The sequence below is a fragment of the Haemaphysalis longicornis genome, unplaced genomic scaffold (assembly GCF_048455015.1).
Source record: "Haemaphysalis longicornis isolate Haplotype H1 unplaced genomic scaffold, Haemaphysalis longicornis Haplotype H1 scaffold_13, whole genome shotgun sequence".
In the NCBI taxonomy this organism is placed as follows: domain Eukaryota; kingdom Metazoa; phylum Arthropoda; class Arachnida; order Ixodida; family Ixodidae; genus Haemaphysalis; species Haemaphysalis longicornis.
Window position 1 is genome coordinate 93,709,079 of NW_027526233.1, and position 25,834 is coordinate 93,734,912.

A 25,834-nucleotide genomic window follows, 5' to 3' on the forward strand; every position below is an offset into this window, starting at 1 on the left:
GAATTACAACCTAAACAACTTACCAATGAAGTTTAGGTAATGTAAAGAAAGCATCACATTTTACTTTAACTAATCCCTTTAATCAGCGACTACCATGTGTTTCACGCACTACTTCAAAATAGGTGCTGAAAATACCCTTTAAATTTTTGTTCAGTGCGTGAGCACGTGCCAAAACCTGTAGTAAAACTTCATCTATTATCCAATGTGGCATGGGCCACAAGAAATGGTATGCCGTACCCAGTTAAATTTTCTTCCTGGTAGCCAAGAAAGAAGATGGCCAGACGCGCCACGAGTGGAGGAAGAAGAACACTACGAGTACCGCATCATCTCGGCGCACAAGCATATCCATTCCGATTTGCAAAACAGTGCGTCAGGGAAGCCTAAGGGATGAAGTAGGCCTGCTGGGATTTGGTTTTACTGGTGGTGTCTTTCAGCGCTGACAATCACAGCCGGTTCTTCCGTAATGTTGGACATGTTCCAGCAGTTTTGTCTATGAGTACTTCTTTTGAATCCTTGCAAACATTCGGGTGGCGCCTAAGTTCTCCACCGTGGGTCCACCATTGCATGCCTGCTGCACTTCCATGCGCAGTGGTGATGTTATCAGCATCAGAAATGCCTTGTTATTCCCGTTCTAATTTCGCTTTTAAAGCACGTTGCCACTTAAAGATTAGGAATATTATTCCTCTACGAAAGAACATGACGGTGCAGCATTGCCATCTCGCTGGTATTTGGTGATCGTTCACTGCGCAGCGTCAGGCAACTGGCAGTCACCCACATCTAACGTGTGGATGATTCTGATGAATGGACAGTCCTCGTCCGCCTAGGAAGGACTCACGGAAGCTGGTGCCCGTGTCAAACACCAAGCATCGCTGTCTTTTCTACCGGACTTGTGCACGGCTGTGGCTTCGGGATCTCGTGGCTTTAAACTTCGACGAGCGAGTCATCTCGATAGGTACTTCTGGTTCGCACGCCACCAGCGGGCATGATGGACGGGGGCTCCTTTGAGTAGCTCCTTTGAAAGGTGTGAGTTTTATTTCCTAATAGCCCAGAGGACGACGAGGCACTCCTTCTCGGTCGCCGAATAATTCCTCTCCCTTTTGGAAGTGTGCGTCTAGCAGACGCTACATCTTTTTTCCGCGCAAGCTTGCCACTGCACAGGGATAACACTGACTCCAACGTTGCTGGCATCAGCATAGACTTTCGTATCTGCAACTTCAGCAAAAAGGGCTAAAACTGGTGCAGTTTGAAGGTGGCTAGCAGCGTGACAAATGCGTCTTGCTGGTTTTTCCTGCGGACGAACGGAACGGCATCTTTTATAAGCCGCGTAAAGGTTTCTGCAATTATTGAGCAGCCTTCCACAAATCGTCTGTAGTAGGCACAAAGTTCCAAGAAACGTCGCACGTACATCTTATCGGTAGGTCGAGGAACTAAAGCGGCGGGAAATGTCCTGTAGGGCACCGGACGAACGCCGGCCACACTTACAAGGCTAAGACTTAAGGCTTTTCCATACCCAGGTTACACTTAATGCATCAATCCCCGGTCCCCTGTGTGAATGTGCGCTTTATCTTGACACTGACATCATGCATCATCAAAACAGCAGGTAGGCAAGAAAGAAGAGAGCGAGACGGGCTACGGGTGAGAAGGAAGACGACAACGCTCCCGCAATGTGACTACGACTATGAATATAGTTTTTTAGCCTGCAGTCACATATCGCCCTTCTTTCGGGCTTAGGATGGTGCTATTTACTGATCTTTCCCTCGTGCCAAGAGCGACTACCACCCTTCTTGTACCAGCGCAACGCAGTATGCAAACACATGTGTATTTACGTCGCCGCCACCGCCGCTGGCACGCCTCAACGTCAATCCATATCCGCCACAGAAGTCGTTACCTTTCTAACTAGTCACCTTCACTGCTTGTTGGCGCATTTTCGGGAGTGTCAAAATAACTTACCGCCAAATTTATAATTCCTTCAGCAATACCAATACAAAATTATACCAATTAGGGATAGAAAATTGTGTTCCTAAAACATTCCAAACTTCCTATGCAACTCCAAAGCAATATTTTGTCCGCCGCTTTTGAAAGTGCTACTCGATCACTCAGCTATAAACACTAATTTTCTCTTAGCAACAATCGTGGAGGATTTTCAGGAGATTCATGGTTGCACAAACGTAGGACTCTTAAGATGAGAAATATGATGAAAGGCACACCAGGGCCCTTGCCAACAACCACGGTAAAACAAACCAATTTTGGCGAATAAACAAGAAATGGGATTTCGAAGGACAGCAGGGAGGAAACTGTTTCAGAGAATGCCTTGGCAGTGAAAAAAGTGGTAAATTGAAGACATGTAAAGAATTCGACCTACACGGAAGTCGAAGCCGTTTTCCTTCGGAAATTCCTGCGAAAAGATTGCTATGGATCTTTTGAATGCATACGCTATCTTGCGGTTGGGGTTTGAAGCCGGGTTATATGGCAATAGGCATTGTTTGCAACAGTGCACATCAGATAAGATAGGATGGGATTCACAGTTTTACTTTTAATATTGACTTTATGGACAGTGCGCGCAAATCAATATAAATCACCACCTCTCGTCCAAATCGAAACAGACACAGTAGAATCTTCTTGCGGGTACTTTTGAGAAAACTACGCTAGTCATTTAATATGTCATGCACCTTAAGAGTAGTGGTTGTTGACTCTCCATTCATTTATAAGCACCAAAACCTGGCTGAGGATAGTGTAAAGCCTTATAATGAATTAGGAAAATCCCTAATTGAAACACAAAGCGATCTTTTTTTTTCATTTAAAATCGTCTGGTGACATCAAAAGTATCTCTGCATTTTGGAAACGTCTCACCTTCTTCTTTGCACGAGCACGAAAAAAAGATGGCTTCATCTACAAAAAAATTTATCCGCTCGTAGAAGCGGGTAGGAAAATGAGCTTCCAGGGCACATGATGATCACTTTCACCAAATTGGACGCGCAACAGTGATCGCCCTTACAATCATCGGAACCGGTTTTCGAACATTTGTAAACGAAAACCACTTCTGAATTACTCAACATATTTTATATTTACACCAGGCATCACGAAATATGAACATGTCTACACAATAGGACCGCTATAAAAGTAGACCGTGATACTTCTTTCGCATGAAACCTGTTAGTTAACCCGAACCACTTTGGCTATGGCTATTGGCTTTGGCTATGGCTTTGGCTTTGCCTTTTTGCCATCACACCAATTGTAAGCAGCGCAAACAGGAGAAAGAATCGGTAGCTGTCATGTCCGCACTCAGATGGAATCTACTCATTGATGGCAACATTTGGAACAAGTTGGAGTTTTTGGGGAGCGGTTACCGGCTGGAACACCGGGTAGAGGGGCAGCTGGTGGTCCATCGAATCCCAGCCCTGGTATACGCGGATGACTTCGCCGTCATGGCAGGATCGCCAGAAGAGTTGCAACACCTGCTGGACATCTGTGGCTCAGAGATGGCGAAGCTACAACTGCTGTTTAGTCAAGCTAAGTGCATGGTGATGGTATGGGGCTTGGCACAGGTACATCAGCGGACATGGGCACTGCAGGGGGACACGGTGCACATGCCGAGTGCGGCGAAGTACCTGGGCGTGCACTTGAGCACAGGACCGGACTACCTGGCGACACACGAGCGGCGCATCAAGACCAAAGCTGCCAGAAACAAAGGGTTTCTGGGCCGGCATGCACTTTGGGCTTTCAACCGCTACGAGGTGCTACGTGCCTTGTGGAAGATGGTGGCAGTGCCAGGGCTGACCTACGCTAACGCCACGCTGTGCCTCTCTGCAGGAACGCGTGAATTCTTAGAGAGGAGACAGAGAGACGCAGGCAGGATGGCCTTGGGCGTCCACAAGAACACTCCGGTGGAGGGGATCCAGAGGGACCTGGGTTGGTCGTCATTTACGGCGCGGGAAGCAGTGGCAAAGTTGAGCTACGAAGTCAGACTTCTCCGGTTGCCCGACACTAACCTGGCCCACCAGGCCCTGATCCACACCATCTATTCCGGCATCTCGACATGGTGGACCTGACGGACTGCGAATTTGCGGCGCCGTTATGAGGTATCGCCCGAGTCTATCGCGTCAGCTGCCGCGCTGCCCGTGAGCACGAGGGCGGCCAGGATCCGGGCTCAGGTGACAAAGGTGGAGACGAGGGAGTGGCTCGAAGGTGCAAAGGCGAAGCCCTCTCGGGACCTGTATAGCGCCACCAAGACGACCATCGCCCGGGAGAAGTTTTTTGATAACTCCCTGGGCAGTGGCCTGCTGGAAGCGGCCCGTCTCGGCGTGCTGCGGACACGTGTGTGGCGGGCGAAGTTTACGGCCGGGCTCGACACAACTTGCACCGCCTGTGGAGCTACAAAAGAGACCACCAGCCACGTCGTCCTCGAATGCCCTGCGGTTGCACCTGCTCCCGAGAGCCACACCCGGTCAGCAGCTCTCGGTTTTGAAGAGGCTGGGGGTGCTGCGTGGGTGGACAATGCGAAACGACGCCTTGAGGCCTGGTGGTGACATGCGGCGTTGCGATGGAGAGACGGCTTGAACGAGGGTGGCAGCACGGAGCAGCACGGGGAATGTTGCGACATTGAGGACTGAGTAGTAGAGTGGATCATCAATTCTTGTGTGTTAGGGACGGTTTCGTCTTTTTTCTTCCTTTTTTTCTCTTCTTTTCTTTCTTTGGCTACGCCGCGCGATCCAACGCAGCGGCGACTCACTACAAAGGGCACAGCCACATCACCATCACCATCACCATCAGCCACCTCACTGTCAGTAAAGTGCTGACTGCTCCCATTCCACTGGGTAATGCCAATGATCACCCTTCCTTCCTCTGTGACCATCCATTTACACCCGTATTTACTACAGGAATATAAGTATTTTGATTGCAATAAAAATGTTGCCACATAGGTACTTTGTTGAAAAGCACACTGAGCTGCCGTAAATAATATGTTTCGGAACAAATTTACCATGTACTGATCCATTACGGCCTCTTGTTTTGTTTTTGTGCGATAGCCGTAACTTTCTTCGAAAACCCATGCATGTGTAAAAGTTCTTCTACGGCTTCCTTATCAGTAGACTAGCAAAAGCGATAGCAAAACATATTTTTTAATGCCCTCTCGAAAACGCAGGCTAGTAGAGGTTAATCACGGCTTGATCCAAGACCAGCTCTTACACAACTTCGAGCGAAGCGAAATACGAGGATAGAAAACAATAAAATAATAAAAACAGATTTTAGAAAATTCACAATATCAATTTGAATTTTTCGATTTCCTTCGGACTGAAATATATAGACATAGTTCTATCCACGAGACGTGGCAAAATGACTTGCGCGTCTCCTGACTGACGAGGGCTCCCCCTCGTAAGTTGAGATAGGAGTAGGCTTTACCGGTCTTATTGCGCAGCCGTTCGGGGACCGTCTCTGGGACGGGCCGCGGCGCTGTCGTAACCGTCGAATGATGGCAAGAGCGAAGAGTGAAAGAAAGCAAAGCAGGAGAGTGTCGCGAAATTGTTGGAGGAGGGCGGTTCACCGTGGTGCCGCCAGCGCTATCTGACAGTGTGTGGTAAGGAGGGATGCAAGTATGCTGTCAGGTGGAGTGTGTGGCGAAATTTTGGGGGGAGGGCGGTTTGCCGTGGCCACGCGAGCGCTCTCCTAAAGGGTGCGTAGGGGGACGGGGGCGGTATGGTGTGCCGGCACGAGAAGTTCGTTTCCGTCCGCGACGCTGGCCAAAACATGAGGGGGGCGTGCGCGTTACGATGGTGCACGTTCACGTCCTAAGACGCGGGTCGCGGTCGCTTCCTGAGGCGCACTTCGCGCCGCCAAAGCAGAGGCTTATCAAACGCTGCCGTTGAGAGAACCTACGAGTGAGCGCTGCATCAGCGCACTGCTGCTGCGTCCCAGCTTATCCTTAGGGGGTATCGTAATAGCCAGAAAATGTTTGTGCGAAAAAAAGCCGGAATGCTATTTGCAAGGTTTTATAAGCATTTGAATTTGAAAATGGCGACGGTCCATACTATTTTTAGCCCGTGAGAGCGGCTTCTTCCTGGCTCGACAGCTGTAAACTAGCGAAAGCAAGTCCATGCAACAAATAAAGTGGAACACAAGTTTTAATTTCGTCGATAATAGGCTCCAGAGGACAGCCTTTGATATGCAGCTGTCCGTGACTTATATTTGGTGTAATATCTAATGTCTGAGGTGTAAAGAACTGCTGGCAATTTAATTACATCTGCGTAGAATTAATAGAACATCGCCCCATAAGAAGAACGAAGTTCTTTTCCTTTGATGTGGAGGTAGAGAATTTCTCTACCTGAGTCTCACCTAATTAACAACTCTGTCTGGCGTGGTATCGAAAGATCGAAAGGAGTAAAAGTAGTAATTCATGAGGTTTCTCCGAGTCCTTATCTCGGAAATACCTCCCGGCTAATCGGATTCCGCCTCCCGAGTCTGTCGCTTTGTCAGCTTTACTCAGAGTAGTATATCGGTTCTGAGAAATTCTCTCGGGGTCAGTGATCCCTACTAATAAACGACCGCTCATTCACAGCGTAGGGGCTTGAGTGGCTAAATGCATTCAAAATTGGATGAAATGCATTTTAGATGCGAAGAATCTCATGCTCGGGTCTGTGTCCCTCCCTTCCTCGTTGTCATTGTCCGCCGTCCGCACTCTACTGCGCATGCCTGTCTCTTCAGCCCCATCGGCGTTTGGGCTGAACGTCAGCGCAGTCCACTATTAAACAAAATAGTTGGGCGGCGCCCGGTTTCGATCCCATGACTCTCTGGCCGCAACTGGAGGTACGTGGCGCTCTTCCTACTGCGCTACAAACCGAGACGGAAGCATGTGCTACGAACGTGCCCTATGTCCTTAACTCATTCAAACTACGTCAAGAAGCTACTGATACACCGAAGGCACGCGAAGCTGAACGTCAGTGAAAACGACGACCTGAAAACCAGTGGGAACTTCAGTCTACCCCATGGCTGCTTCGCATACTACTAAGGGTTCCCCCACGGGAAGATGGTGTAATTTTTTTGGAATTTAAGCCACACGTGATAGAAGAACTGTCTCCTTTCTTAGGTACATCCATTAAAAAAAAAAGCTCTGAGCCCACGCTTTGCATGTAACAAACAGGGCAATGCGAACGCAAGATATCGAACCAGCTGTATACCTTAATTTTAAAAATGTTGAGAACTGCCATAACAGTTTTTTATTCCCCTCAGGTAGCAGTGGGATAGTTCCCAGAAAATAAACCTGCTTTATACTCACGCATTTCGCGATATGGTGTGCCTTCCGGTCTTGTAAACTTTCATTTATTTCGTGAATGCAAATATCTGTTCGAAGGTGCCATTCTCCTTTCTGTTCTTCAACTGCTCTGCATGCACTTCCGCCCATAGCCTAACTGACAGATGTCAATACATCGATAAGCTATCTTTTTAAAACGGTAGTGTTTCTGGGACAAAGAAGCGTTAAAAAACTGTTTACATGCAGTTTATTCGACTCCACCAACAAAGCAATATCACTTAAAAATGCTGGACTGCGTATTACAAACCGGCAATATTATTCCAAGCTACATTCCCACCTCGCATTTTCGATGTATTATTCTTCGCAAAGGAATAATTTATTAGATTTGCTACACCTTACATACACACAACATCATAAAGGTAGGTTTTTCTTCAAGTTATCAGACACGTTTCCTTAATTAATCAATACAATATAGCAATTAACAACGCTTTAAAAAACCAAAAAAGCGCCGACTGAAAGCAGTCAGTAGAAAACCGCATATCATCGACCTGCTCAAACTGCAAAAGTACCAAAGCATTCAAATAAAGAAAGCACTAACAACGCGAATGCGGGAAATGTGATTTCACGTAACCTTCCATTCAGTAATCGTAAGGACCGACGGGACAGGGACGTAGAACCGCACCGAAAGTGATAGGAGGAGGATATTGACAATATTTCACTGGGTGTAATTTGTCTTGTGATAAAGAGAACTACGGTGATCTAATGACTCGAAGAAAAGCGTAAGATACGCGACAATGGTACTAGATCACAATATAGTAGAGAAACGGAGTTGTATACCTTGAGCCTGCACCAACGGGAGGGCTGGGACTTGCGGAGCTGTAAAAGTAGATAAGATAAAATTAAAAAGGGGAAAATAATTTGTTTTTTTTTTCTACCTAGCTAAATATATACGAATAGCTTCACGCTCTACCTGAACGGAAAAAGTAAAAAAAAAATAAGAGAATTGGAGAAGCAATCAAGTTTTCAAAATGTGTGGTGTTACACGTGGCAGCGAACGTGATTTTGATGCTCGTAGGCGCCCACAGTATTACTAACGGAATGAATGTCATGTACTCTGCCATCGCATCTGCTATACAATAAAAGACAACATGGGTGGAGATTTTCTCTGTTTTGAAGTTATCTCGTGGAGCATCAACAACGCCAATGCGGGAAAAGTGGTTTCGCGAAACCTTCTATTTACTCAGCGCAAGAGTACCGACAGGGGCAGGGAGCAGTACTGTAGGTGATGGGAGGAGGATATTTTACTGGGTGTAATTTGATTTGTGATAAAGAGAACTACGGTGATTCAATGACTCGAACAAAAGCATAAGATACACGAAAATGGTACTAGATCATAATATACTAGAGAAATGCAGTAGTATACCTTGAACCTGCCACACGGGATTGCTGGGGCTTGCGCAGCTATAACGGTAGATAAGATAAAATAAAAAGGGGAAATATATTGTTTTTTCTACCTAGCTAAAAAAAGTATAGGAATGTTGAGAACGTAGGCGTATGTTTGTTGCATAGTAATTATCTCCACATGCGCTTTCTACGACGTCTCCATGTTGGAGTCGTGGCACTGTGTGATGTTGTGGCGTTCAAATAACAATGCCGCAGATAACAACACGGAAGCCCGGCTGGTGTAACCGAACACACGCCACGGCTGTTGCGGCGGAAAGAGTGTTCAAGCGAACTTTGAGCAACACACGGGCTTCCCGCGAGCATTCCGCCACGAAGAGGGCCAGTTGCTGAACGTCGCTAAGAGTGGAAGCAATAAACCTATGTTTCTCCGCAACAATTAACCCGAAAAACAAACTGATCGTATCGTTATGGGCGATCAAGAAGCTACCGCTCTTCGCCAGCAAATCGGACAACTCACTGACTCTAAGCTCAGCAAAGGCTGGTTCAAACGCTGCGCATTCAAAACTGGCAGCACGGCCCTGCTTTGAACCCCGTTCCCCAAGGCCACCCTCCAAGCTGGGTCTGTCAGTGCTGGCAATGGTACTCCTGAGGCCGTCGCTAACCAGTGACGCCGGAACTATATTTTCAGTGGGGGGGCTGAAGCAATTTTTTTATTTTTTTATGTACTTCGAAATTTTTACGCGATTAAAATCAGAGTTTCGCTAGAAAGAAAAAAAAATCGACTTCTTTTCTATTAACCACGTGCAAAAATCTTTTTTTACCCACTGGTTATTCTTAACTTTAAATTGTGCTTATTATACGTTCATTGAATAAAAAATAAACGGGATGGGGAAGGGGGAAGAAAGAGAATGTGTTGCGAGTGGCCATCTTAGTCAAGATAGGCCGCGTACTATTAAGCAGAAAATAGAGTGAATTTTCAGTGACCACATATTTATTCGCATTTGACATATTATTTAAGCAACAGAATGTTTGGTACGTTTATACAATGGCGCAGAAAACAAGCGTAATACAAATACAAAAATTGCAATACCACAGTACAAACAGCCACGCTATAATACATACATACAATTGGAAATATTGCACACAAGCATCACACTTATCAGTCAGTGGTGTTATTGCTATAGGGGCTTAGGTGGAACCAAAGGTTGCTGCTATCTCCAAAGTTCTTTGATGCCATCCTGTAAAGTTAGGTCTGTTTCTATTTGTATATTGACGCATATAAAAACATGACATAAAAATAATGGAAATGCAACAATACGAACAAGCACGCTATAATACACGTATGTATAGTCACGGACAAATGAAACGCGACCAGGATAATATAAACCAGAACACATAAATAGCGCGATTTCTCTCCATGCAAGTCACATTGATGTGTGGCCTAATAACAATAACAAAGATGGAAAATGTGGCTTTCAAAATATACCAACAGTGCGCCATTTTTGGACCTCCAAGAACAGCATTTTTCAATTTTGCGTGTTCTTGTTGATAATTTTGTGTTCGCACTTCATGTGACCATGACTGTACATGAATGTCAAAAATGCACAAAAGCAGCAGGCATTTCGGACAGCTAGACGGGACCAAAGGTTGCTACTCGCTCCGCTGTTCTGCTCACAAATTCTTTGATGATGTCCTCTAACCTGAGGGCCGCCGTTCTTTCCTTATGAATGTTCAAAATCAGAAGATGCGACAACCTCTTCTGGGTCATTCGGTTGCGCAAATAAGTTTTTACTCGGCGCAGAGCACTAAAAGAGCGCTCCTCAGAAGCGACCGATGCAGGTATGGACAGCAAAAGCTGAACATACCGCACGACCTGGTCCATTAGCTCGCGAATGTTTTCCGGTTTGATTTGCAGCATCTTCAAAATGCCCAGGGATGTGGTGGAATCGGCATCGTGTAGAAGAGTTGGTAGAAGCAGAAACTGCGCCGAGAGTCTGCACAGGTCAAAATCTACTGCATGCACTCCCAAAGACGCCTTTAGCCCATCAGCTGTGAACTGAGTTCCCCTTGCAGCGCTGGCTAAAATGCCTTCCAGTTTTACGAGCTGTAACATGCCCGGCTGCTCAAAACGCCGTTGCGTTTCATTCATAATCCGATCGGCAGCAGCGAAATACTCCTTGCGCAGTGCTGCTTTAACGTCGAGTGTAACTGGCTGAACAGGCCTGTCAGTCGCCTCGTACCGCCTAGGCGGTTTTGCCGGCCTGGACACTCGAGGCTCTTTCAGGCATAGGCGTGCTGCAGTTGTGCTCGTGTGCTGCCACAGCTCCTCAAACGCGGCATCAGAGCGCAGCCGAGAGATCGCCTCGCGGAGAGCCTCTGCAGCCTCTTTTGCACCCGCCGCTCGACATGTTGAGCTCTGGAAAGCCCTTGCCAATTCTTCACAAGGGCCAAAAAAAGCTATGGAAATGTTGATCCCTAACAACGTTTCAAATTTCTGCAAAAGGGTGTAGTAACCCCTGAAAATGGCCTTGCTGCCATCTGTCACTGAACCTGGTGTCTCCAAAAGCTCCTTGAGCGTCTCCTGTACCCTAGCGTAGTTGTCAAGAAACCTTTGCATGGACTTAACTCTAACGGTCCATCGCGTAGGGCAAAGCGGCAGTAAATTGTTTGGCCTGGAACCGTTCTCCAAATCTACTTCGCCCCCTGTAGAAACTACTATGTTGGCGTAAGCACTTTTGCGCTTTTTGGAGTCGAGGATTACGTTGGAAATATCTTTAACAGTGCTAAGAGCGTCTCCAATTATGTCGCAGCTCCTGCTAGCCTCCTGCAGTACAAGATCTAAACAGTGATTACTGCAGTGGACATACAAAGAACGCGCTTCGCAATCGCTAATTCTTTTTTGTACACCCGAAAAACGACCGGACATATTTGCCGCCCCATCAAAGCAGTGGCCACGGACGCAGTGAAAGTCTAGGCCCAGGCGCAAAAGCATGTCCTTGATGGCAAAGTATAGAGTTTCAGCTCTGCTGTCGGGCGCGTTGTACATGCCAATATACTCTTCCCGAAGCTCAAGGGTCTTGCTCTGCACCCACCGCACGCAAAAGGTGAACTGCTCGTCACCATTCACATCCGTTGTTCCATCAGCGATGATACCGTAGAACGGGCTGGATTTCACGTCCTCCACAATCTCTCGCTGTACGGTATGCGCCATAATTTCTATAAGCTCATTCTGCACGTCCCCGCTCACCCATTTGTCCCTCTTAGCCATCCACGTCTTAAGGACCGGGACATCCTCTGATCTCTCATGAAGCAAATCGAGAAAATTTCCATCCAGTTTACCTTGTCCTCTAAGAGCTTGCCCTGTGCTGCAGAGATAGCGCACAGAGCTAACTATGACGCGAAGTACTGCCCTGGCATCCTCCTGATGTTTGTTGCATTGCTGCGAAAGGAGACTCAAAACAGGAATGCCTCTCTGGTATGACAAGTTTAGGCTCACGGAGTCAACGTGAAATTGGCTCTTTTCGTGCGATTTGAACCTTTCGATAGCCTTTTTCCAGTTGTTAAAACCAGTCTTAACAAAAGCTCGCTCCACATTTCTAGTGTTGTCCCCTTTTTTCTTGAAATGTCGACGGCACTCTTGACAAAAGACTAAGTCGCTCTTGCTTTGGTAGGACAGCCAAGAAAATCGCTCAAACCAGCCACGTTGACATGATCTACCTCCTTGGTTTTTTGGGAACCTGTAGTTTTTTGCCGGAAGTGACGGATGGTCGTTCAGCGCTGACTCGTCCTCGCTTGAACTCCCTCTCGAATTCTTGAAGGCGAGCGATTGCAGATTGCTCATTTCGTCCGAGCTGGTTGCTTCTTCCGTCCGGCTAGCAGGCCGCGATGTTTGGGCTTGTACAAATGAAATAAAAGGCATTCATTGCTTCTTCTGTTCCTATTCGGTTTTTAAATCAAGTTTACACTATTTTCCCTAGCCTATGTCTAACAAAAAAGTATTATTGGCATAACCGATAGGCATGACCTTAATTTGGATATACTGAAACTACTTACCCGCTGAGCAATCAGTCGACAGTGGTGACAGGTCCGGAGGACGGGCGCTGTCGTCAGGTAATGGTTGTGCAACAACGGCGTTCGTGTTGTCGGTACGGGATGGACCAATTTCTGCAAAATTCGCACCGTCCTTAACTGTCTCAAAATGCCACTTTTAAAATGCAAAAATGTATCAATGAAATATCAATTATTACCATCATGGCCTGTGCCTTGCTCTGCGCGATGACACTGTAGGCCGGGTCTTTCAGAAGAAATATCTGGTAGCGACAGAGAAAAGCGTAGAAGCAAAGAGAATTGTTGAACGGAGGCATTCACACAAACAGAACTCGTGATTATATACAAAAATCTGTGCATTATTATACCTTGACAATCTCTGCTTCCAAGGCATGCACGCTTTGGAGCTGGTAGAAAGAAACCACTGATCTTTCTTTGGGAGCCGGGCATTGCGTGAGGGCTGGGATCAAATAAAAGAGCCGTTAGTTGACGCTGCCCATACCTAACACACGTCGGCATGATCAATGCCCCAGTTCGTTTGGTTTTGTTGCACTAACAGTGCAACATGGATCGAGCTGAACAAAACTCAGCGTTGATAGACCTCTGTCCTGTTTCTTTTTCTGTTTTGAACAGTTTGTGACCAGTACGAAAGAAAATATAGAGGCCAAATATTTTATTGTATAGAAAAGCGGTGATCCGTAATCCGAGGGCTATATCAATTTGAATAATGGGAACTTAAATTGCATTTGTATTAGGAAATGTCGAGCAGCATGTGGCTGTTATAATATGAGAGCTAGGAAGTATTTTTAATTCGGTAATTCGGGTTCGGGATATTTTATGGCCTATTTAAAAAAATCTGAAAGACAGCCCAAAGGCCCCGAGACCCCCCAAGTGGTGGCTGTCATAGACGTCGACATAGAAACGTTATTTAATGTTTGCAAATAGAAACATTCGTATCTTGACATTGCTCCCCTCCCCCCGCCCGATTACGAGGTCAGCAGCTACATAGTTGTAATACCACATGAGAAAACGTATTAAAAACATTAACATAAAAACACATATGTGAGAAAATCACGGGATGCTTCGGTGACAAACCAAACTGTTAAAGTTCTCCCACTCGGAGAAAAGAAAATGGCGTACAACAGTGAAATCATAAATAATTCAAGCAAAGCTATTCACACCAGAGAAAAACCAAAATTTGCATGCTACAAACACCTATACAACACTTGCATGGGAGATGTACAACTCGCAAACAATGGAAACGGAAAAAAATAAGAAAGGTGGTAAAGTTAAAAACAAACGCTACATTAGCGACAATGGCGCTCAAACACTACGCTATACGTACAAATCAAGCCCATCTTTGAATGTAAGTCGATTTCCACTGCTCATCCAAAGTTTCGGGACAATGTTTTGCATCAAGTGGTAGTCATAATTTGTTCTAGTGGGACGGAGAGTCTAATAATCAGGTCGTCTCGTGTTGTAGGAATGCTCTTTGACGGTTAGGTTGGACATAGTACAAATAGAAAACGTTTCCCTTATTCTTTCAGCAACCCACGCCTTCCATAAACGGTAATTATAGTAATTGTTCGTGTTGACTAAACCAAACTATTTGAACAAAGATCTAGTTGGCTTGTCTGCTGCAACGTTGGGTATAAATCGAACAGCTTTATTTTGCACCTAGATATTGTAGGAATATTTGTAACCGTTGTTGGGCCCCAAACAAGAAAACAACAGTTTAAGTACGACAGGAACAGCCAATAATAAATGAGTAGCTTTGTATTCGTCCGCAATAGGTCACTATTTTTGTAAAGCAATCTCGTTACTCTCGACAGTTTGTTGACAACTTGGTCAACGTGCAATTCCCAAAGCATGTGTTCCCAAACTACTCCTAAGATTTTTAAAGCTGGCTACAATCTCTACAGGACACGCATTTAAAACTAAATATTGGTTTTTATTGACATATTCACCTTTTGCACCAAAAATAACTGCCTTAGATTTTTCAGTGTTATTCTTGAACCCACTGCAAAAAGCCCATACGGCTAATTTTTCAACGACCTCATTACCTCGTTGGAGTAATCTCTCGCTAGCCTCTTCTGCGATAAACAAACTCGTGTCGTCGGCGTAAATTACGAACTTCACTGACGGGTCTATCTGCACAATGTCATTAATATAAATATGAAATAAGAGCAGTCCTAGAATACTGCCCTGGGGAACACCAGAACATGTTTCCTGAATATCCGACTTGCAATTGTATTATTGTCACAAACTGGGAACGATGACTAAATTATAATGTAATAAGGCTGAAAGCCATACCTCGAATAGCATAGAATTCCAGTTCATGTGCAAGAAGATTACGATCAAGATTTACGATCAAAAGGAAACAGTCTTCTTTTTCTACATCAAGCGTAAATATCAAATCGTCAAAAGAAATAAAAACAAACATCAAGTAAAATTCATGACCTAGCTAAATAACGTTCGACTTTCTTACCGGGTACCAGCAATGCTCTTTAATGAGAACTTTATATCATAACTTCTTTTCGTTCTCCGTTCACGTCCATCAAGGTATTAGCGCGGATGCATCTTGCTTCTAAAAGCCTACAGTATCTCACCGATCTTTATGTAGTAAACTCGGTCTAAAAGTACTGCCAAAGCCGTTACATGCTGATTGGAGGAAGTAGAACATAAGATCAGAACAGGCTGTCGCGTCTCAAGAATTAAGGGCAACATGTGGATAAATTCATAAGAACGTCCTTTCCAACGCCTAAATGGAAAATGACGACTATTTTGCTCACAAACTGCGCCAACGGGCCTAGTGAATTTGTAGCGTAGCGTGTATAAGTGACTGATTGTCTATGTCCAAAAAAGGAAGACTAAACAGGCCTACCGAACTGATAATAATTGTAAAGGACGGTACATACCGTAGCGAGCGCAGTCTGCCGGTCCGGTAGTAGGGCCGGTCGCCGTCGTGCCTCCTGTGCGAAGGACTAGTGCAGCTTCGCACAAGCTGAACTTGCTTATTTAAACACCTTGTGACCCGCCGCAGGGCCTTTTAATCTGCCCATCGTTTCGTGGTTTCCAACGTCAGAAAGTCTCCGGAAACAATGCTGTCCCATCGGAAAAGTGACCGGTCCCCTCTCTGCTGCACCACCCTCAAAAGAGGGACACGCCTTGGGCGCACTGCAAGACTGCATACCCACAACAAACTTACGCTCAATGCCCTTGCCGGTTAGAAAAAAACGCAGGAAATAGGTGAGGAAGGGGGGGACACACTGCAGCACCTTACAGGATGTTCAACTCCGCCGCGGCATCGTTCGCGCTATTTTCGCGCTATTCTTTAAAGCTAAAGGACCTGGCCCACGTGCGAGCCCTTCCGCCGCCACAATACGCATGCCGCTGGATGCGTTGAGCTAAAGTGCCGCCATACGCGTTTTACATAGAAACACTCCGTTCCTCCCCATTTCAGAGAGCTAACACGCCGTGCACGAACGTGAGGACTGCACACCTATAATGTACACAGAACGCTCCTGCGGTTTCGACAAAGACGTGGAATAGAGGGGAGAAACGGGTGGCACAGAACAACTGTTGTTGGCGCTTCTGCACGGCGGCGCGGCATCGTTTGGCGGCTTATCTTGCCGCCAAACCACCACACATGCCGGTGGGTGCGTTAACCTAAGGTCTTCCACGTGACTTTTACGATGACGCGCCGAATTCTCCGTACTTTCGAGAGCTATGGTCATCCATCGCAAGAATGGTCGTCTGTCTGCCGCCTCGGCTTCTGGTGCATGGTAACATTGTCCGCTCCGTCGCCCCTTCCGGTGCAACACAAATACGAAATCCTGCTCGCCGGTTTCTCTTCAGTTTCACCCATCAAAAGCTGGTGTACCTCGCTTGCCGCCGTCACTTACTGACAAGCATTACTGATAAGACAGAAAAAGCTCGGCGTCGCCTTTCAGCCTCGGTAGCACTCCTCAAGGATCAATAGCAGTCGTTTCTAGTTTGTCTCCTCCACTCACTCTCAAGCCTTGCTTCCCCCGCCACGGCGGGACGAGTCAATCCCCTTTTCCGACCAGACTGACTTGGAGCTGCGCGCCCCTCTGCCGCTTTCTCGCGCGGGGAGAATGACCCCACCAGGCAATTATCGTCTCTTTGCTGCCGCCTCCTGTGTCTGCGCTACCGTAACCTCGCCACTGGCAGTTAAAGTAAGACACCATTAGCTATTGTATTTCATGCGTTTCCCGCAACACGCCGATGGGGAACGGTGAGTGCTTCTTCGTGGAAAAATACAGAGAAAGAGCCCGGATGGATTTAAATACCCGATTAAAACAGAAAAGCCGCCAGAAGAAGGGGTCAGTTCGCGACCCAAAGGTTCAAACGGCTCGTCTCGTCTCTCTGCTGCCGCCGCCTGTGTCTGCGCTACCGCAGCCTCGCCACTGGCAGGTAAAGTAAGACACAATTAGCCATTGTACTTCATGTTTTCCCTCGACACGCCGTTGGGGAACGGGAGGGCGCTTGTTCGTGGAAAAATACGGAGAAAGAGTGTGGATGGATTTGAATACCGGATTAAAACAGAAAAGCCGCCAGAAGAAGGGGTCAGTTCGCATAGTTATAACCCGACCCGAAGGTTCAATGCACTCGTCTCTTTGCTGCCGCCGCCTCCCTACAAGCAGGTAATGTAAAGCACCATTAGCAGTGGCGCAGCGCACCTACGGGGGGGGGGGGGTTCTTATCCACAAGAAGGGAGATCAGCCTCCTCTCGGTGGTGTGTTGGTTGTTTACCAAGGTAATAGTTAACCGCATAAGCGACAGCCTAGATTTCCAACAACCGAGGGAACAAGCCGGCTTTAGAAAAGGACGACAGATCACATCCATGTCATCAATGAAGCAATTGAAAAATCAGCGGAGTATAATAAACCCCTTCACATGGCATTCATAGACTATGAAAAAGCGTTCGATTCGCTAGACACCGTAGCAGTGCTGGAAGCATTAAAAGACCAGGGAATCGAGGAGACTTACATAAGACTCCTAGACGACATATATAAGGGGTGTACGGGCAGGAAAATCCTCCACACGAAAAGCGAAAAGTTTACGATCAGAAAGGGAGCACCAAAATTGTTCACAGCATGTCTGGAAAATATATTTAGGAAGCTTAACTGGGAAGAGGTCGGATTACGGGCAAACGGAGAATTCTTGAGCCATTTGAGGTTTGCGGACGACATAGTCTTGTTCAGTGAGACTGCAGAACACCTGTAAAAAATGCTTCAAGACCTAGTCAGAAAGCTGGGCCATCGGATTAAAGATAAACATGAATACGTCTAAAGTAATGCTAAATAAACATGCTGGAAGCACTCTCTTCCGCCTAGGTACCGAAATACTAGAAGAAGTAGAAGATTATATCCATCTTGGACAGGTTGTCAGTGCTGACCCTAACCACGAGAAAGAAATCTGGCCCAGATAGGAATGGGACGGGGTGCATTCGGCAAGCACCCCCAAATATTCAAAATTAAGCTACCTCTATCACTAAAAAGAATAGTATACAACCAATGCGTACTACCGGTGTTGACATATGGGGCGGAAACTTGGCGCCTTACTAAACAATTGGAAAGAAAACTTAGGTCGGCTCAACGAGCCATGGAACGAATAATGATAGGAGTAACACTTAGGGACAGGAAACGAAGCCTCCTGGATCAGGGAACACGCTCGAGTAGAAGATATCATAATTCAAAATAAGAAGAAATGGACTTGGGCAGGCCATGTAATGAGACGAAATGACAACCGGTGGACCACCAGGGTAACTGAGTGGCTACCGAGAGACGGGACCAGAAGGAGGGGAAGGTCGGTAACTCGATGGAGGGACGAAATACGAAAGTTCGGAAGCAAAGAATGGACTCGAACAGCGCAGGACAGGAGCGGATGGAAGTCAATGGGAGAAGCCTTCGTCCTGCAGTGGACTTAAATAGGCCGATGATGATGATGATGATGTTGTTGGTAGTGGTGGTGGTGGCAATTATTCCACGTCGCGATGCTGAGTCAGTACAATACCTATTGTAACCCCGCACAAGAAACGTCTGAGACTGCAGGCCTAGGGAGACGAGAAAACAGCTCCCGCTTTTTTTTACCTCAGCGCAAGTTGCAGCCGCGCAGACCAGTGTCAGCGTGTCGGTTCGGTAATCCGTGGCTGCAGCTGTCACGTTTTGCGAGTATTATCAACGCAAAATTGGCTACTCTCACGTCAGTGATGGAGCCAAATTTATAGAAACTTGGAGACCGTAAGTTGCGCAAAAAAATGTCAATGAGGCAGGAAGTAGGGGGGGCCGAGCCCTGACATAAAAATGCTTGGGGGGGCTCTGGCCCCCCTTGCCCCCCCGGTTCCGGCGTCCCTGTCGCTAACACCGACGTCTGTCGTGTCGCCGCCAAGCTTCTCCTGTGTTGGGCCGACTCACTTGAAATTTGATTCGCAGAAGTCGAGGCCCAGTTTTCCCTGGCAAGCATATTCCAATGACCGCACCCACTCCCACAATGTCGTCACCATCCTCCACCCCGGCTCTGTCGCCCTGAAGCCGCTTGTTGGCTAGAGTTGAGTCATTTTTTAAGTTCTTCTCCGGCACCGCTATATTCATACTCGGGCGGGGACTCAAAGACGTGTGTCCATAATGACAGCGGAGCTGTTCTAGCTGCAGCTTTGTTGACTGCATGGCGGTGCCACGTCGGGGAACCTTCGCGAATTCACAGTCAGAGGGCGCCCCAGTCCAACTAAGTGGGAGTGGACCAATGAGAGCGCGCGCCGCTCCAGAAGAATGTATTTCAAGGGCGCGCTCGCTTTAACAGGGACTAACACCGCGCGAGTGGCAATGGGAACTTTCCAGCGAAAAGCGGGAACCGCGTATAATGAACGATGCACAAAAAGAAAAAAAAGACAACCACAAGGGCTGAAATCATGCGCTACATTGAAACACAACAACCTGCCGCGTTGGTTCGGTGACTAAGGTGTTGTGCTGCTGAGCACGAGGAAGATGTTTCGATTCCCGGCCGTGGTGGCCGCTTTTTTGATGGAGGCGAAAAGCAAAAACACCCGTGTGTACGAGATTTCGGAGCACGTTAAAGATCCCCAGGAGGCCAAATTAATCCAGAGCCCCCCACTACAGCGCGCCTCATCGCCTGCGTTGCGTCGGTGCGTTAAACCCTACAATCAATCTACTTTGAAACACAACAGAACATGAACGAATGGTCGATTTGTTCCGCTCAAATAACCAAGAACGTAAGCCTCAACCATAGCTTGGCAGGGAACAGCAGGGCTGACGATGGGGAAATCTCCGGTTTCAAGAAAAAAAGCCGAATCTAAGAGTGCAATTGTGTCGCCAGGAAAAAACAAACGAATCTTGCGTCAATAGCAGCTTTTCGATTTCAAGTTGTTATCTGTAAATAATAGTGAAGTTACGCGCTTGGATGACCCGAACATCACACCGAGTTTGTATGATGTATTTTTTTTTCTTTTCGGACAGTGTTTTCTGTGTCCCACTTCGCTGCCCATTCTTCTCAGAGTGTAAAGGCACAAATTTTGTGTTCTACTTCCCGACCCTTTTTTTTCTCTTTAGGCGTTCTCTCCAAGCATGAATATTTAGGCTTTCCGCATCAAAGTTTGAACCCCCGATTCCAGCACGTCCTGTTGCACGAACCTCCCGTTCATAAGAAACGGTGGATATCATGCATCAATGGAAATGGATGTCATGCGAAGCATTCCTTGTAGTATAGTCGTGTTTAATTTAAATTGGCTGTGGCAATCTTTAAGTTATATTTTTGATAGCGCTTGTGCTTGTTTTTCAAAACCGGCGCGTAGTGGTTAGTGCATGAGTGAATACATGACGTAACGAGAAAAGAATAACGTCACAAACTTCCTGTCTAATACTGCACCAGCTCTAAGCGGAGAGCATGTAGTACACGCATGAACTGGAGCTCCGCTTGCCTCACCCACAACTCGCGTCTCCTGAACACGCTCACGTGAGCTGTTTTAGTTGTTCAATGTTATTTTGTGTAACCAACTGTTGCCGTCAATCGTCCCCCAATGTGCTTTCACGGCACAAAGTGGACAATACGCAGGAAGAATTCGAACTTCGATACACTAAGGTAAACGCTACGGTGACACCCAACAAACAAAAATAATGCGGCAAGCAGCCGCAGTTGCCTCTCCCCCAAACATGATAATAAATCATTTCATGAGTCACGGCGTCATTATTTATTTATTTTTGTTTGTTTATTTATTTATTTAGGTATTTCTAAATATTAATATTTAAATAATGAATAATACATTTATTTATACGTGTATCTACTTGTATGTTTATTTGTTTATTTATTCAAACTGTCAGGCCCCACCAAGATTTTAACAGGAGCAGGCACCGTGAAAGGACACGTCAAAAGCAATGTATTAAAGACGATAGTCTTGCTTGGGCTACTTAAAACGGGAAATTTTGATGTGTCTGTATGTTTGTCCGTCTATGTGTCTAGCTGTCTGTCTGTCTTTCTGTCTGAGACTAGATTTAGCCACTGGCGAAAGTGAAATGGAATATGCGCAATTGTTTTATATACCCGCAGCTAAATTTAAACGTCAAAGTCCGGTGGCAATGTTCATACTCGTCAACGTTGTTAAACAAGAACAGGATATTAAGCAAATACAAGGCAGAAAATTAATACCTAAGCGCTTTTTCCAGTGTTCCTTTATTAAAAATTTATGGATTCTTGGATCTTGCGATAGCAAATAAAATATTACATCAACTGCAGAAAAACGTAGCATGCTGTTGCCCGCGCTACTATTGCTTCTGGCGGCCTTTTAAGAAATCCAACGGCAAATGTAACGATTAGTTCCATTAGATAGGTTCCACGTTCTGCTTGGAACGCACGTGTAGTATAGTGCAACGTCGTTTGTAAACGTTGAAGTAGGGTACCTCGATTCACATGCGTCTCCGCCGTAAGGCAGCACTGGCATCCAGGGACCCGTCTGGGGCAGTGGAACGCGGTAAATTTAATTGTACGTGAGCAAACCTCTAGCGTGTTAACTTCGGAAGATCCAGACGGGAAGACAGCGTGGGAGGTTAGCGGGAAAGAGAATGGAGGCATTTACTTGGCAAGGGCGCAATTCGACATTTGCAACAAAAAAAGCAGATACGCGGCATTTTTTAGGTGCAGAGCACTTTAGGCGCTCGCCTTGTCTTCTTGGCTCACTCACTGCACCAACGTAGAGAAACAGGGCATTTTATTTTAGTGTTGTCGTCGTGGCGTACCCCAGAGGCTTCGAAAGCCAAGTGGTTTATATAGTGATAAGCTTTTCGAAACTAGTGAACCGCTGGCGCTTGTCCTACAGCTTGCCGTTGTTTAGGGCAAATAAAACTATAGGTTGATTTGAGGCTAAATATGCGTAATTAACCAGCACCGCCCGCTTTTACTTAGTTGGGAATGCTCGTTGTGTCGGTTTACACGATAGCAAGCTAAAAAAGCGGCCGCGCAAAAAAAAAATGTCGCGCTTGAAGTGACGCAAAACAGCTCCAGCATACAAAATTAAAGCAAGCACAAAAAGAACAGAACTCCCGCTGGCGCAGTTTCAGGCAGGGGGCGCGCGAGCACTGTGAAGACAGGAATTCGGAATTGCATAGTGTCGTAGAAGTAAGCGGAAAACGGTGGCACAGCCCAGTATGCACTTCCGACCACTTTCACATTAAGTGGGACGGCTTAATTTTTCTTTTCACAATAGTGAACGAAGAAGTCGAAGCAAGGTGGTCACGAAGTACAGAGTTTGCAACAACAGAGAATTTTACAATAAAGGGGAAAACAGATTAACGGCCCAGAAAAGCTAGCGTTCGCTGAAAAGTTACCAGAATTCTAGACATCCATGCGCATATATAGCGTAACAATGACAAAGTTGCCATCGATATACGACAGGAACTTCAGGAAGAACGGTGAATTAGGCTGCACTGGTTTTTTTCTAGTAATGGTGTGATGTAAACAATTCCAATCTTTGTTGGCGAGTGGGAGGAAACGTTGAACGCGTCATTATTTAAGAAGTGTCCTTCAAATGTGTGCGCATGTTTATGTAGCTTGGGGCGGGTGGTATTGGTTGGAATATAGGTATTGGAGTCAATGTTTAACACATTGTGATAAAGTAAATGCATCAGCTCAAAAGAAAACTTTGGAAACCTTGTTTAGTTCACTAGGCCCACTCGCTGCAACATTTTAGCTGGAGAGTCGTTACGCTTGTAGCGGGTGAAGATAAAGCTCATAGGCTGAAGTGGCAGCTTTCTATAGAACAGCAATGGTCCTCTTTGAAGCCGGGAAAAACGCTGCACATGTGTACTTTAGAACAGGGCATATGAAAGGGGTATAAACAAGAAGCTTTTTTTCGTACACCGATTCTTTCAATGTACCCTTTCCAACGAAATGGTTGTGATATGAATCGAATACAATGTAATTCAGGCGTGCAGTCCAGCTCGGATGAACGAAATTATTCACCACCAGACATGAAGAACTAGGAATACTAGGGCCAATATTATGTATACCGAACAATACTGTGTATTTTTGGAAGCAGCTTATAAAGATCCATAAACGATAATGACCTATCGTAAGAAAACTAGTTGTATGCGTATACCTACAATACCGTGGTATATACCCTGTATACCCTGCGATACGTATTCCAGCGCTTGTTTGCTGGAAGGCCACGCACCTGCACATGTTTCTTCACACTCTTCGTAAAATTCAAAATTGTTGCTGTTGCCTCCACAGCCTCCGTAGATGAAACGTCTGCAGTCGCCGCTCTCGGAATCATAGTAGAAGCGAGGAAGAAACTCATAGCAAGGTCCCGGATCAGGTCTTTCCGTGCAGTTGACGTTCGAGGAGTCTGCGAGAGAGGGCGTGATAAGCTATGCCAAACCAACCATCTCGAACTACATAAATACAAAAAAATACTCAGAAATTTAAATGAGTCTGTTCTGGTAACCCCAAATTTAGAATGCTTGCAAAGCGAACACTGAAACAACCAAATCGCTTGAAGATAGACCAAGTTGGAAAGACGCGGAAACGCAGGGAACTGAGTTGACTTTATTAGGATAATTTGAGTACAGGTTTATTTCCTCTTCATTTTTAACAAGTTTTTGAATACAGCCACGCGAAGTATACAGGCAATTATTCCGTGTGCATGTTTTTCGTAAATCCACCTAAATCATATTACAGTTGTCCCAGATGCTACCAAAATTCACAGTCCCAAACAAGTTTCAAACGCACATTGTTAGGTAACCGATAGCTGAAAAAAAATTCGTGATACGCAATCGCTAGGTTCATATCCTGTTGTAGTCACCGTGTGTCAAGGTTAAAGTAAAACCTCAAGAATTTGTATCCTGAAGAGCCCGTTCACTTTCTCGCCAAGCCTTAAATGAAATTGGCATGTATGGCGCAATCACAAAACAGCAAGGTCGTACACATCTTCAAACCATTCTTTTCTGGTTAGAGTCACGCTAGCGAACAGTAGTGCATATGACGGCGTAACTTTTGGCTTTGGTCTATTTTCTGACCGAACCGTTTACGGCGTTTCAGCGCTATCAGTGGGGCATATATAAAAGTAAAATTTTACGCACTACGCCTTATTGCGAATACTGTGTGAGACATGTCGGAAATGATTCGCACGCACATTGATGAGCCCTCACCACAACTCCTCGGAAAAAAAAAACCCGCGGATTTGATATTGATCATTTGGTAAGATTTTTAAAGGAAAGCGTTTTCGGAGGGACGGCTAAAACTGCGTCAAGCACCCTCAACATATATTTCCGCAAGAACCAAATTTGCGTGTAAACCGCCTGCCTACCTGCAGTCGATTCCTTTCAGCAAGCTGCATTGCGTAGTTATTGTCGCTCGGACGTGGCCTCAGAAAAATCGACTATTGTGGTCTCACAAACAAACCAGTGAAAGGCGTCCGCATTTCACGTGTACTTCTGCTGTTTTGTATTCCACTGCGACGCTGTATTGTTAACCCTTGGACATTCCACTTAACATAGGACCGATTTTAAAACCTTGCTTAGTATTTCTGCCTTAATTTCAAGGTGTAACATCAGCTAAATTTTTTCCTAGTCTACTAGGAGCTGATTCACTCGTCGTAAAAGCGAGAGAGGTAGTCGAAACGCTCTAAAAAATAACAGGCTTCAGCCACAGCTTTCAGGTATCCCCGCGCCTGTCTCATAGTCAAGCAGCTCATGCCTCTCTTTTGTTCTTCTCTTATTATAAACTCAGTTACAGTATGCTCAATTCGTCTGATTTTCTCCGCGTCTCCAGGGCTCGCGTGCCATCTGGCTGAAAGTTTTGATGTGTTTGGCCTCGAAGTCCATACATGTGTAAGTTTTACTTTTTACTTTTAATCGCTTCACTTCACAACAGTGTGAATACGTTGTCGTTCTTTGTTTTAACAGCTAAAAGAGAAAATTTTGGTCTGTCTTTCTGTCTGTCGGTCGTTCGATTTAAGTCCAAGGGCAAAAAGTTTCAATTCTGATCGAAGACGAACCGTGGATCGGCGAGAAGTTTGCTTTCTGCTAGAACTGCTTGTACGAGTCCTACACGGCAAGAAAAGCATTACGAACATTTTAGACAAAACAATGCACATGAGCAAGGATTCTAATATTAAGACAAACGTGGGATTGGGTTCGTGTTAGCAAATAAACAAATGCTTTACATTATCGCAGGCAGGGTCGATAATAATAAATAAAAAATGACCGGGGCTCCGGCTCAACGTTTTTATATATCACAAGAAAACAAAATTGAGATTTATCTATAAAGCATTCGTAGTATTTATACTTGGAGAGGTGTCGGAGGAGAAGGGCGTAAGAAGAAGGGGAAAGGACCGAAGAAAAGAGAGAAGAGAAGCAGGGCTTGATGGAATTTTCCGTGTTATGAGAAGGTTTCCAGCACAGTACGCAGACAAGCTGATAATTGGGAACGTGAGCAGTAGTGCCCGAGCATTCTCTTCTTTTCCACACTCATTAACCTTCATTCTCATTTCAGCACACTGGAACGAAAAGAAAGCCCAGACTGGTGAGAGGTACAAAGCTTCGCTCCAAAATGTTCACGATTTCTTGGATTGTCATAGAGAGCTCTTTAAGATGTTTTGGGAAGTGA

General features: G+C 45.8%; 2 protein-coding genes across 5 annotated transcripts in view; both read right to left on the reverse strand.

The window, feature by feature from the left end:
- The window catches only part of LOC144164405 (thrombin inhibitor hemalin-like), a 111,343-nt gene that overhangs the window by 31,435 nt on the left and 54,074 nt on the right, over nt 1-25,834 (reverse strand). For all 3 annotated transcript variants that reach the window (XM_077694926.1, XM_077694927.1, XM_077694925.1), the window contains 2 exons: nt 23,400-23,573; nt 8,081-8,119 (listed from right to left, as the gene is read on the reverse strand). In XM_077694926.1, the coding sequence (XP_077551052.1) occupies nt 8,081-8,119; nt 23,400-23,573 (213 nt within the window). The remainder of the gene's footprint in view (nt 1-8,080; nt 8,120-23,399; nt 23,574-25,834) is intronic.
- Nucleotides 9,617-15,783, reverse strand: LOC144164404 (zinc finger MYM-type protein 1-like). 2 transcript variants are annotated; one of them, XM_077694924.1, is made up of 5 exons: nt 15,613-15,783; nt 13,063-13,154; nt 12,895-12,957; nt 12,701-12,811; nt 9,617-12,541 (listed from the first exon to the last, which is right to left on the reverse strand). In XM_077694924.1, the coding sequence occupies exons 2-5, from the start codon at nt 13,142-13,144 to the stop codon at nt 10,278-10,280; spliced, it is 2,520 nt and encodes an 839-aa protein (XP_077551050.1). In that variant the 5' UTR covers nt 13,145-13,154; nt 15,613-15,783; the 3' UTR covers nt 9,617-10,277. The 2 variants fall into 2 exon arrangements, with proteins under 2 accessions (XP_077551050.1, XP_077551049.1); XM_077694923.1 differs by having other exon boundaries at nt 12,895-13,154.

Coding starts and splice junctions, on each gene's coding strand:
- LOC144164404 (XM_077694923.1), bottom strand. CDS start 13,144: ATGCCCGGCTCCCAAAGAAAGATCAGTGGTTTCTTTCTACCAGCTCCA. Junction 12,812..12,894: donor GCAAGGCACAGGCCATGATG/GTAATAATTGAT, acceptor CGAATTTTGCAG/AAATTGGTCCATCCCGTACC. Junction 12,542..12,700: donor GTCGACTGATTGCTCAGCGG/GTAAGTAGTTTC, acceptor CATTTGTACAAG/CCCAAACATCGCGGCCTGCT.